Source organism: Suricata suricatta, chromosome 1, assembly GCF_006229205.1.
Source record: "Suricata suricatta isolate VVHF042 chromosome 1, meerkat_22Aug2017_6uvM2_HiC, whole genome shotgun sequence".
Classification (NCBI taxonomy): domain Eukaryota; kingdom Metazoa; phylum Chordata; class Mammalia; order Carnivora; family Herpestidae; genus Suricata; species Suricata suricatta.
Window position 1 is genome coordinate 31109092 of NC_043700.1, and position 14347 is coordinate 31123438.

Sequence of the window (14347 nt, forward strand, 5' to 3'; positions counted from 1 at the left end):
ACTCCAGGCTTGGGGAGAAGGATGGACTACTGGAATCTTCTAAAGAGTATTTTTTTTTTAGTGGAAAAACATGATGATTAATTTTTGATCATATTCTCATTGTGTGTGTCGCCAAATGAAATCTGAGTGCTTGCGCTGTGGTTTTGGAATTCAAATGTTATCAATTGGAATTGACATTAATTACTTTTTGTGCTGCTTGGCATATGCTGGAACATTATTTCTACAACAATTCCACCGAAGTCGCTTAGGCAATTATCTCTGCTGCAATCACTGTCATCATCCTCATAATTATCGCTATTAAGTCTCTCCTATTCGCTACCCATCTCAGCCGGGCTCTGCACACCACACTCCTCTTCTTTCCCCCATTTCCCTGCAGGAGGTCCCATTCTCCCGCGTGTGGTGCAGTAACCGGCAGCCCCTGCACTGTGCCTTCTCCCTGGAGCGCTACACGCCCACCACCACCCAGCTGTCCTGCAAGATCTGCATCCGGCAGCTCAAAGGCCATGAACAGATCCTCCAAGTGCAAACATCAATCCTAGAGGTGAGTCCTTGGTCCGCAGGACCACTTGACGCCATTTCTAAAGGACAGTAAGATTAACGTACCTATTTCATTCATGCCACACAGGTTTTAAAAGAGATTCAAAATGCGCTCACTCTTAATCCTCATTCGTGATGAGGGCAAATATTTTTTCTCAGGCTCAGGGGTGAATTTAGCTCCTCAATGGGCAAAACAACTCAATGCATCAGAGCTATGGCTATGTGGAGACATTTTGGGGGAAAGAATTGGTACAGGGCTTTTTATATACAAAACCACAATCTACTAGTCCAGTGCAGGCTTGGAATATCACCTGACAATTCATCATTGGCTGATGGTTCATTTGAGACAAATACCATGAAAATGCACAAGGTCACCACCACCAGGCGGTTTTTCTGCTGGCTCCCACTCGTTTTCCAGAAGTCATCCTCAGGGAATTGGTTCCCTACTGCCTTACAGTTCCCCATACCCTCCAGATTCAGGTTTTTACAGAGCCCCATTTCCATTAAATCTAGATTCATCGATGCAATAACATATGACAGAGGAGATATAAGTTTCATTCTACAAAGTAAGGAAATGGAAATGCAGGGAGGGAAAGGGTGTTGTCCAAGGTAATGTCACTCTTGAAGGGCAGAATTAGAATGGGAGTCAGAGGTGAATTCAGTTGGGAGTTTTTGCACAAAGACACCTGATTTCTGCCATGGCTCTGAGCTACCTAAATCACCAAATGGCTTCATTGTAGATTTGGGCTTATAGAGTAGACAATGGCATTCCTCCCTGGATGGTTATTTGAAGGGAGAAGGAGAGAGTAGCTAAGAGGTAGAATCAAGGGAGATGGGGGATGCTTTTTTTGAGCAACTCTAAGATAATCCCTGGCTAGTGAAGAAAAACATGTTTTATTGTTCACCAGTAGAATATGTATATATGCATGTGTGTATACAGACACACATACATTTTTATGTATCAATATATAAATAATATATATTTATTCATTCGGGTTTGGTGGAAGACATAATAAATTTTATATACATACAACTCAATTTCATTTTTTTTCTCTGAAAACCTGTAGCCGTACAGCATCATCATTTCTCTCCATTCTCATCTCAATTCATTGTTTATGCAAGATGAGTATTGCTAATTCCCCAAATAGGTTTTCTGAAGAGCGGATGGCTTTCCAAAGGATTGCACCTCAAAATTGATAGCTGTCTTAACTGACATGTTTGTATAGTATTTGCATTCATTATTGCCAATTAGCATTATGCAGTAAAGTAGTTTTGATGGGAAAGGTAGATCCAGAAGGTAGGGTTGGATATTTTTAGTCTCTTTCTTGAATAGTGGTGGCATATTGAACACAATACATTTCAAAATAAAATGAAAAATTATAGGAAAGTTTTAAAATGAACACAAAATGAAAGCCCAGGCAAATTTTCCTTCTTGGTTCAGAAGCAAGTGTGAAAAGGCAGGATATAAAGATGCCTTCGATCCAAATTTCCCTAAATATCTGTTCACAGATGAAACAATTCCATGTTTAAGGGGCTTTTATTCTTTAAGGCACTCTTGATATTACAAACCAACTTCTGCTATTACAGGAAATCTATGTAAAAGGAACGTGATAAGGTCCATACACCTGGTACCTCTGCTCCTTGCTTAAACAAATTTTTGGAAGGAAAATGAGCTAATAAACACAATCTTACCCTTTACCCTCTATTTCCTTGTCAAATGTATCACAAGCTTACAATCACTTTGAAATGCTTTGAAAAAGACAACATCGTGGTATCTCTTGATAATTAAGAGGCCAGCATCAGAGTAATATTAAATCACCGTTGGGCTCCAATGTGGAGTCTACTGTCTTTTTCAGAAGCTTTATTAACCGTTTTGATCCCGGAAGGATCACATTATTAATCGCTTCAAGGGTTACTACTTGCATTTGGCCCAGCACATCCCCATCTCTTTGGAATAAACCACAGTTCTTAGGCAGATCTGTTAGTTTCTGTGTCAGCAGAAAATTAAGAACTTTTGAAAGCCACTATATTTCAGTACCATTTCATGTGCTTTCACATATAGCCACTAACTCTGTGTGGATTAAGTACTATCCTATCACAATTTGCCATGATGTGACATTCTCAGAGAGGTCAACCTTCTTGTCCAAGATGATAAAACAAATGATGAGGAGCCAGAGTTCCCAACTGAGAAATGGGACTTCGAAGTCAAAGTCTGATTTCCATTCTAGACTACTTCAGGATCTCAGTCAAGGAAACCTAATTTAGTGGTCCTGAGTGTGGGCCTTGTCCATAATGGAAGCCTTTGCTTTAGTAGCCTTACGCACTAGTGACAAAAATGACAGCATCAAAAATTTTGTCTTTCAGTATTCAGGTAGGTAGAAATTGGGAAGTTCTTTCCTCAACGGCGTGGGCTGTTCATTCTATAGGTCTTCAAGAATAGAATAGATTTCTCACATGTCCGTCCACCTGCAAAGTAGGTCTCAAGCAGACGATCACTCATGATCCTCTCCATGATCCAACCCCAGGCCTGTTTCCCTCCTGGCAGAAGCATACATCTGGTGATAGATCCAGGTGAATACAAAGCATCCCCTTCTCCCTAAAAATGTCTTTGATTTTTGTGGTAGATGGTTCCAGAAAAGGCGAAGATACATAAAGTGCTGCCAAATTGGGATTACCTGGGGAGGAGACAAGATACATTCTAGACATGACCCTCTATCATTCAGTTGAGGTGGGAGTAAGAGAGCAGTTATTAAAGTGCATCATATTTTATAGCCTCTAGGCTCTAGGTGCTTTTGATAAGCTAGTAATCAGGTGCTTTAAATAAACTAGTAACTAAGATTCCGTTGACTAAAGATAATAACAAATTACCAATAATAAGGAAATAAACATTTTGAAGCTTTCAAAAGATGCCTGAATTTTTTTTAATTATTGGCCTTTCATCCCCTTCTAAAAAAAAATCTTTGAAAATTTGAGCTCAGAGCCCTCACCTCCTTCCTAACTTTAATGAATTGTCCTAGTATCTGTTTCATGAATTTAACAATAGAACCATGAGAGGTAAAAACGATACATATATATGTATATCATTATCTATAAAGGATTTATTTTAAATATCTAAATCAACGCAATGATTATCCTCTTTGAAGGCCTGTGGTTCTTAATGTTCAGCCTCAAATCCATCACATTCCTTCTTGCCTCACATGTAAATGGCATTCCAAATAACTATAACCATTCATGCCATTCTCAGACTTAAAAATTACTTCAGTGAGCAAGGTAAGCAAGGTAATATATTTTTTTCTGTTCTTTAGAGTGCCCATCATTGTGTCAATCTGTAGAAACAGGTTGATTTTTTTTAAATGTAAACTCGCCGCATTACCTAACGAAGATCACCAACTGATGAGTCTGTAAAAGCAGTGATATTACCAGTCTAAAAATTTGCCATCCTTGTGCATGGCAAATTTGAAAACTTTATGAGGGAAATGGAGGCCCACTTCTTAAAGTGTAGAAAAGAGAAAAAAAATCCTGAAGAATCAGTCTCATATAATATTTTATTCGCTTTGAAGTCATAACCACTTTTGTCCTGACGACTGTGAATCAGGGTGGCCTTTGCTCTGCCAACAGTAAAGTCAGAGCTTGGTCAGCTTGGTCAGCTCAATGAGGCTGTGAAAGCTCCCACAGCCCATTCTATCTATTGCAGCCCTTTGTCGTGGATACATTCAGTGTTTACGGTTTTCGTGGGCTAGACACATTTTTACATGTTAACACCGTTTGATGCCCTTTTCCAGTGACAGCTCCCAGGTTATCTTGTATAGAATCCCTTTTTTCTTCTCTCTCTAGTTTCTACCATCTTTTTTAAGAACATCATCCTGCCTTAAGTCAGGAAATTTAAGGAAACTATTTTTACTTATTTACATTTTTAAAGGTTGGAAGAAATTTTACAAACCATGATTAAAAATGATGTTTCTCATACCCTCTTTCATTCAGGAAGAAGCCTGAGTTGGTCCATTTTATAGCCATCCAACATATCAGAAAAGAATCGCTCATTTTGCATAAAATATCTGGCTACCCACTTAATTTCTATTCAACCAATAACTGCTCATCCTTCAAGACCAACCCAACTATGTCTCCTCCAGGAAGCTCTTCCTGGTCTTAATTCCTGAAGCTTAATAATGCGAACACCACTCAGTATTTTTCATAACTGCCCGCTTGTCTTGAAACAGGGCGGCATAATGAAATGAATGCTGCTATAGGTATCGGGAAATCAGACTTCTGGTTTCAGCTATGTTGTAAACGACCTGGGTGATTTTTACCACATTTCATAACCTCTGTGGTATCTACAAAAAATGCCAAAGACTGTGGCGCCTAGGTGGCTCCGTCGGTTGAATGACCGACTTCAGCTCGGGTCATGATCTCAGGGTTCATGAGTTCGAATCCCACATTGAGCTCTGTGCTAACAGCTCAGAGCTTGGAGCCTGCTTCGGATTCTGTGTCTCCCTCTCTCTCTGTCCCTCCCATGCTCACACGCACTCTCTCTCTCAAAAATAAACATTAAAATAAATTTTTTTAACTCCAAAAACTGTTTTTTAAGAATGTCAAAGACTGATTAGGAAATTGAGACAGAGAGGTCATGGACCATCCGAGGTCACTGAACTAGGAAGTATAAAATCGTACTCCAAAGCAAGGTCCCTCTGACTCTGAAAACCATGCTTTTCTATTACCTCATGCTAACATGACATACTGGAAGAATTTTGATGAGTGTTGTTCTATAGTATTCCAGAGAAAAGAACTAAACCCAGTAAGTAGAATCTATTTAATGATAATGTCTTTCAAATAGCCAAGTGGAAGATATAGTATGCAGCACTTCTCAAATGTATTTGACCACAGATCTGCTCTTTTTGGAATGTCTTCCGAGATACCCTTTTGGAAATAATGCATTAAGATATTGTGTTTCCAAGATACAGCCCTCAAAATGACGGATGTCTGCACGGTCTCATGTTAGATAGGAAGATCTGATTGCTGGGATGTACGGAAAAACCAGTCGTCATCGGAGAGCTCAAAATCAGAAGCTGGGTGGGCAGACAGCAGGCAGAAGCCTTCCACTCTGCACCAGTCCACAGGCTAGTCTAGACCTCATCACTGACTCATGTATTACCAAAGCAATATAATTCTGAGACAAGACCAAAATATTTACTATGGAATCACATACTTCCCAACTCGGGTGGGGTGACACAAACTTTAAGATGATCAATATACAATCGGTTCCCCTTTGCAGCGTTCCTGACAGATACCTGTCCAGCTAGCTCTTCTGATTAGCCCATTCATCTTTGGTCAGCTCTGTCAAAGAGTCATTCCTTACACTGAACTGAAATCTGTCCCTTGGGGGCTTCTTCCTACTGATTCTAGTACTCTGAGAGACAAAAAAAAAAAAAAAAAAGAAGAAGGTTTAATTCTGCTGTCACCTGACATCTCTTTCAATGTAGAAGGCTGATGACTGTGACTCCCCTGCGTGGGAGATACATTGTAAATCTCCAGCACATGATTCACTAGGCTACTAGAGAAGTTATTTACAATTGTAGAAGAAAGGGGAACATGTCGGTGTATTTTATAGAGCCCATTACAACAGGCAAACATTTTGTGCATGAGTGTTAATAGATTTTCATAAAACAAGATGTTGATCAGTAATGCCTCCATTCAGATCTGACCATGCTTTCTTTGTTTGTAGAGTGAAAGAGAAACCATCACTTTCTTTGCACAAGAGGACAGCACTTTCCCTGCACAGACTGGCCCCAAAGCCTTCAAAATTCCCTACTCCATCAGACAGCGGATTTGTGCTACATTTGATACCCCTAATGCCAAAGGCAAGGACTGGCAGATGTTAGCACAGAAAAACAGCATCAACAGGTAATTGGGGGCAACTTCAGAAAGAGGATGTCACTGAGAGTTCTGAAAAACAAAGCAGGTTGGGTGTATCCATGTGGTTTGTATCTTTGTGGATTCCTCTGGTCATATTTCACATGAGGCCTGGCTTTGTATGTGGGAAGAGAATAAGAACAGGACACTGTGTGTGCCATTTCCTCCCACACAGACTGCCTTGAGGGACACAACAGAAAAGTCTTACTTTGGTCCTGGTCCCACATTTAGGTTGGCTAACTGGGCCACTCAGATGGGGGTACAGACTATGTCTTCTTGGTGCTTGTGGGAGATCCCAGCACCATCTTGAACCAGTGATCCAGAAACAAAGAAGTAAGCTTCTCACACCTCCTCCCTATCATCAGGTCACCATAAGTATTATGTAGCTCTTCATGGGGACACGCTCAGCCTGAAAAGTGGGTGCTTCATTATAAACGTTTGAGGATGAGGGGCGCCTGGTCGGCTCAGTCGGTTAAGCTTCCAGCTTCGGCTCAGGTCAGATCTCATGTTCATGGGTTCGAGCTCCGCGTCAGGCTCTGTGCTGACAGCTAGCTCAGAGCCTGGAGCCTGCTTCCGGTTCTGTGTCTCCTTCTCTCTCTGCCCCTCCCCCTCTCATGCTCTGTCTCTCTCTGTATCAGAAATAAATAAAACATTAAAAATTTAAAAAAAAATAAAATAAACATTTTAGGATGAAAGCTCCCAATTCTGAAGGCAGAGGTCATAAAACAAACAGGTTACCCAGGCACATGAATGCAGTCTGCTGCTTCACCAGACCCTCGACACTACGCTAACGTTCGGTGAGAGTAAAAGAGAGAGATTCATAATGGACTTTACTACTTTTGATGAGAAGGAGCAAGAGCGAGGACATTCCTAGAAGCACTGATGGGCAGACAGCTTTGGCTCGGCTTAAAGGATAACCAGCAAGGAGAGGGTATTGACAAGTAATTCCTCCTCTCTACCCCCACCTCCCCTCCTGCCTAGAATGAATAGAAATCAGAACAAGTTTTGCCAGAACCATTTTATTTCCCTTTTTCTTTTGTACTATTTTCTTTTTCTTTTGAGGCAAAGCCTTATTTTCTTACTGTTTGGTTTGCTCTGTCATTTCCATGTTTTGTTCTTTATTTTCACAGACATCCTACCTTTCTTCTCTGAAAGGGAGGTAGGTGTCTGCCAAGAAATGTTAGAGTGCCACTCCCTGTTTTAAAAGGGATCCAGAATCCAAGAATAGAGGACCCACCTAGAAAGAAGTGAGGCTCAGAAAGGACAATCAAGAGAGGAGGCATTGCTGCAAAAGAGAACGGAATTTGCAGAGACAGGCAAGCCCGGAAAGAATAGATACATTCTTGAAAGTCATATATTGAAAATGAAAGAATACAGAAATGTATGAGTGTACAAGGGGAAGATAATTAGGTTGAATATTTCCCATCAATTTTGACAAAGGAGATGTCTTGCTTATAACCCATGCACACCATGACTATGTCAAGCTCACTTTCTCATCAACACAGGGACAAGAGTAAAAAACCAATCCAGAGAACAGAAGTTGGTTCAAAAAGAAAAAAAAAAGTGGGGTAGGCATCGGACCCGCAGGGTATTTCCGGTTCTACACTTCGTACCAATCTGCCAAAGCACATTGCTTACCAGCCCTGTTTCTTTTTCTACAAATGCAGATCATACAATTTGAACTATATCAATCCCCTATTCATTCTGACCATAGAGTTGATGACTTCTATTTTTTTAAATATAATTTTAAAGCTTATTTATTTATATTGAGAAAGTGAGAGAGAACACAGCAGGGGAGAGGCAGAGAGAGAGAGAGGGACACAGAGAATCCCAAGCAGGCTCCGCCCTGTCAGCACAGAGCCCAATGCAGGGCTTAAACTCATGAATCCTGAGATCACGACCTGAGCTGAAGTCAAAGGTTGGTTGCTTACCCAACTGAGCCACCCAGGCGCCCGGAGAGTTGATGATTTTTAATTCACCATTCACATGAAAATAATTGCCACAAAATATCTATGTGCCCACAGAGGCTATCATTCATTTGCTGAGTGAGTATGCAAATAGTTCAATTCATGTCGTTCTCCACTGCAGTATACCTAGGAGAGGTGCCGGAAGTGCCCCAAAGTCATCAGTCTGAGCCCTTCCACACTAGGGAAAACATATTTCAAAATGGGAGACTGAGGTAAATAATCTTGTGTGTCTGGGCTCTAATGAGCAGGAAATGGCCGCACAGGGGCAGACTGCCCCTCCAGTGTCCAGGATGATCGACTGTGAACACTTGGTGTGCCTATTTCCATGCTTTGGGTTTTCCCTAAGAGCCCTTCTCCAGGAAAGCCTAAATTTCTTTGACATAAGAAATAAAAATCACGTACTTTATGGAATGTTTCTAACACAGTGACCAGAAAAGGTTGGTTTTCAATCAGTGTCCCTTTTTGCAATTTTCACTAATAGCAATTAGAACAGCATGCGTCTATGTAATCTACCACCTTCACGTCTTCTTTGGAGACTATATTAAACTTCAGTGAATGGCGTGCCCCACCTACCTCTTTATTCTCTACCCTAACCCTCCAAAGGTAGTCTAACTTTGGAATGAGAATGGTTTAAATTGAGAATCAGCAAAGTTTTATTCTGTTAAGAAACCAGAGAGCAAATCGTTTAGGCCATATAGGTCTGTAGTAATTACTCAGCACCTGCTGAGTGCTCTGCAGGCTCTGCTTCTATAGTGAGAATCCACCAAAGAAAATACGTGCAACACAGCTATACCGATTTGTCTAACAAACTTGATAAACAGGCAACAACTGGTATTTGCCCTATAGAATGTAGTTTGCTGCTCTCATTTAGTAAAACTTCCATAGTATCTTATGTCTTCAGTCAGAGTTAACACCTGGAAATGAGGCTTCTCAGCTCAGCATCCAAGCCCCCAAGGAGGTGTGGGGGGGCAGACACAGCATAGAACCTTTTCCTGCAGACTGGTTGGTTCCAGCAGAAGGGCCACCAACATATTCACAGAAGAAGCATAAATAAAAGACTCCTGAAAATCACCTTGCACCATGTTAGCTAATTCTTATTTTGCAGAAATTGTCAAGTTCCTTTTATGTTTCCATTACTATACCAAAGAATATATCTTCTCCCACATGGAGGAAATTGACATGACAGAGAGGAACGGGATTTTCAGATGTCATTTGACACAACTTCCTGCTGCAAAATCCCACATCACTGGCCTCTCTTAGGATTACAAACAATATAGCATGGAACTGCTCATTAATGTGTGTTAAAAGACAAAAAAATCTGACATTGTCAATATGTGCCAATATTAACTGGGCAAGAGAGCTGTCCCATAGCCCACAGCCTTTCTGTTAGAGAATTTACTTTGCTTGATCTTGTGACAGCACTTTTTACCTGCCTCTCCATCCTTCCTTTCAATTTCCACAAGTATCGAAAAGCTAGCAAGTCATGAAGGAAGCATTTTCAAAGGGAGGGGAGGGAAACATTTGTGTTTATTTTATTGCCAGTGAAAATGTTCATACCCTCCTTTTGGTAAAATGCAGATGTCACTGATGATAATCTGCCTTTTTGCCAAACAAGTTTCTACTTTGATCTAAATAGGGGGAGAAAAAAGACTGGGAATATAAAGCGAAAGCCTTAGCAATCGCCAAGAATGGGAGAAATGTCAGTGGAGTGTGCTATGAGGCAGCAACACAGGTGGCCCTGCGACTTGCCTGGCATATGGATCACGCTAAATAAGCTGCACAGCCAAGCAAAGAATGTCAGAGATAAAAGTTGCAATTACAGATTCTGTGAGCAAACTTTGACTATTACTCAGAGTCCATACTTGCTGCATTTCAAAGCTGAGATGGCATATTTGTTCTCTACGTTCAGCTGCAGTAACCCTGCACTCAGTGCTCTTGGCCCCCTGGGATTGGTAGGTGGGGAGCACAGAGAAATAAAGAATTGGTCACAGGAAAGGAAGTAGATGGTGGGCAGAATCCCTGAAGACTGAACAGATTAGTATCAAAAACTAACTGCTTCAGCCAGAAGTATCCTCCTGTATCTGAACTTTGATACAGTGCTTTGTATGTCACGACACTTTTTAAAACATTTTTTAAAATGTTTATTTATGAGAAAGAACATGCAGGAGAGCATGCATGAGTTGGGGAGGGGCAGACAGACAGGGAGACAGAGAATCCAAAGCAGGCCCTGCACTGTCAGCACAAAGCCCATCACGGGGCTCAAACCCACTAACCACTGCAACATGACCTGAACTAAAATCAGATACTCAACAACAGACTGAGCCATCCCTATCACAATACATTGTTCTGTTGTTTGTTTTGTTTTGTTTTTTTAAGTTACAGTTAAACCCACCAAGACAGTACTGTCTACTAAGGGGTGATTCAGTCATTCTTCCTTGAATGAATGACATGAACATCTTCATCAGATACTAACTATACTAGACCTCAAAAACTTCCTTCATAACAAAGAGACATGATAGGAATAAGAATTGATCTCAAAACAGTTTACACAGCTGACATTAAGGAGAATTCCTGCCTTTTCCTTCAGCTCTTCCACAGTACATGAAATTCTTCCATTAGATCATTCGTCTGTTAAGGCTTCATGATTTTCATATTCCAGAAACTCTTGTGAAAACATAGCCAGCTTGACCATGTTGCTATGGGAACAGATGCTGGATAAAGTGCAGGAGACAGGAGAGTATGAGCAGAGGGGAGGCAGGCGAGATAGAAGAAAGGATGCTGAGATGGAGAGAAGCACATAATTACTTCTTATTAATGGTTTTCCATAATAGTACACAGTTGAATCTTGAACAACACAGCTAAACCCTTAACTGCCCAGGTCTGCTTATATATATATTTTTTCCAGTAAATATAGTCTAGTGCTATAAATGTATTATCTCTTCCTTAGAATTTTCTTAATAACATTTTCTTTAGCTGACTTCATTATAAGAATACAGTCTATAATACAGATTAACATACAAATTATGTGTTAACTGTTTATGCTACCAGTAAGGCTTCTCATCTACAGTAGGCTATTAGTAGTTGAGTTTTAGGGCAGTAAAAACTTAAACTGGATTTTTGACTGTGGGGTGGTGGGGCACCTAACTCCCCACATTGTTTAAGGGTCAACTAAAACGTATTTCTTATTGTTCAGAGGTTAAAATAGTTCAGTTGGAATATTAACATTTCTGGGTGGTGGTGTAGCAATTGTGAGCAAATGAAATTCCTCAAATCTCATGGCTGATAAGCAGTACTGTATAACTAGTTTTTCCACCAGGCCATCTAATGAGAAACAGAATCTTCTCATACTGAGGCCATCCCCTTTTATTCCTCTGTCCACCCTCTTAATTGGATGCACAGGAACAGTGAAATGGCCAGAGGGCAGTGGAAAAGGACAGAGGAAGGTCTAAAGGTAGCTTTCTGATCTAACTCAGAATAACTGTTGAGAAGTCACTAGAAGTAGAGCGATCTCAGTGCCAGCTGCCTCTTGGGGTGAGGGAAGAAGAGGAGACCAAAATCCACATGGGAGGCCTGCTTCACAGGCAGGCCACTGAGGACGACCACACAGTGACCACTGAGACTAGATGTTCTCATTCCTATGGTTTGGGATTTACCTTGATGACACCAAACTCAGCTTTCTTGGTTCTGTGGGCAAGAGGCTAGAAAAGACATCTTCACCTTTTAGTAATAAAAATTGAGATGAGGGACACCTGGTTGGTTCAGTCGGTTAAGCACCTGCCTCTTGATATTCACTCAAATCATGGTCTCACAGTCGTGAGATTGAGCCCAGAGTCGGGTTCTGCACTGAGCATGGAGCCTGCTTGAGATTCTCTGTCTCCCTTTCCCTACGCCCCTACCCTGTATGCCCACACACTCTCTCTCTCAAAAATAAAAATAAATGGATGTGCAGCTGTCATTTCCACAAAAGAATCACCTGTAGGACTATTCCAAGGAAAGTTAATGTATAGGGAAATAGCATTTACACAGGTCCTTGGAGGCAAAATATGATGAACCCAAATCAGATTTTTCTGCTTCTGGCCCAGGAGACTAATTCAGGGTCTGAAATGTGAAAAGCCCTTACAGTGAAGCCAGAAGGACCCAACACAGCAAAGTGGTGGATGTTTGGGCTTCATTCCACTGAGGTCAGTGACTCACGAAGCTGCCCACTAATATGAAGCTGAAACAGGCCTGGGACCAGTATAGCCATGAACAAGCTGTATATGGTTTATAAGTGGCAGGTGTTCATCCTAAAGGCGATATGGAAAAGAAGTTTCTTATGTTCCTCTGAGAGAACCGAAGCCATGCTCCCAAAAGTTGGACATAAGGGCACTGCATTCGTTCTAGGCAAAGGGTGAGTTTGGGCTGGCTTCTGAAGGAACAGGCTCTCCTTCTTTAGGCTAATAGAGTTTTCAGAAAAGATGGACATGCCAAGGCCCCATTTAGCCTAAAGCATCCACTTCATAAGAGCAGTCTCAAACAGTACTGCAAAAGCTTGGCAGCATCAGTATGCCGGAAGATGATGTTTTCATCATTTGAGAAAATTAAATTATAGGAAGAATTTTAACCAATTCATCAGAGCATCCTTTAAGGGAGTAACTATTTCTTTTCAGTGATTTGTGAGGCTCCATTAAAACATGTGTTGAGTATTACGAGAGAGAAGTGTGAATATTTTACTCCTCCTTCATCCCGCATTAGCGCAGTGGTCTTTCTTCTCGAAACAAATGGTGGTCATTCTCCTTCACCCACAGGATGGGTAAAATGGCTCAGGGTTATCGAGTGGGGAAAATCGATTTAAATGAGACCAATTTTTCCTTGACATATCCCAATTTAAAGAAAACTAGAAATCTGATTTGGTAGTTTTCATTGCCTTTCACTTCCAAACATGACACATTGTCATAGACAATTTCATCCTGTCAGGAATGAAACTGGAGAATGAAACCAGGTCTACAACTGGCCTGATTCTCATCTGGCAACTCACAGGTAGCTCTGAGAGGCCCAGATCTTTAAATGTTTGGCCAAGAAGGAAAGATTCTCACCGTTCCCCTTCAAGAACCAAATAACCAAACAGGCTGAAGGAAAACCCAAGAGGCATTTCAGGATTTCATTGTCAAATTAATGGACCTAAAAGAATTGACACACCAGTCTTAGGGCAAGACAGAGTAGAACTCTGCATCTTGGGTTTTTTGTTTTTCTTTCCTTTTCTTTTTTTAAATTTACTTCCGGTATCCTGTCCTCATAGGTTCCCTGTGGCATCTTCCCTTCATTTGAAGGCACAGGGGGCAAGAAGACAGAAGTTTCTTCATGGTGTGCATCTTTTACTTATTCTTTAGAAAAGGAAACACTCAGTTGCTTTATCCTAAAAGCTGCTTTGCTGCTTGTTGAGTATCCACCAAGGTTGAAGTTTGGGGATGAGAGCTTGATGGATGAGACAAATGCTGTGTGGCTCCCAATTACTGCTATTCAGTAAGAATGGCTTTGCTATTTGCATTGGAAGAGCCATATGGAGGGTTGGTTTTGGTCACATAAGAGGCTTTCATTAAATGAGACAATTAGGATGAAAGCATGGTTATTAATATTTTTTCATTAAAACTATGTTTCAGTTCCCTTCTTGGCACTAGCAATAGGATTATGTGCTGTTCCTATAATGATGGTTCCCAATTTGTTATAGATAGCTTAACTTAGTTTTTACTTTTTATACTACAAGTCTACTTGGAAATAAGATACATTTATTTATTTTTTTCTTTTTCTTTTATTTTTTTTCTGTTTATTTTTTAACATATGCAATTATTTTCCATCATTTACAATACAGTAGTTACAATTACACTCCAAACAGAAAAACAAAGTAAAAAATCAAAACCCCCACTTCTGTTTCATGTAATTAGACTTATACAGAAATT

General features: G+C 40.7%; 1 protein-coding gene across 1 annotated transcript in view; it reads left to right on the top strand.

The window, feature by feature from the left end:
* The window catches only part of UNC5D (unc-5 netrin receptor D), a 443483-nt gene that overhangs the window by 402352 nt on the left and 26784 nt on the right, over positions 1–14347 (top strand). Inside the window, exons 15-16 of the mRNA XM_029950188.1 lie at positions 377–541; positions 6257–6435. Of these exons, the coding sequence (XP_029806048.1) occupies positions 377–541; positions 6257–6435 (344 nt within the window). The remainder of the gene's footprint in view (positions 1–376; positions 542–6256; positions 6436–14347) is intronic.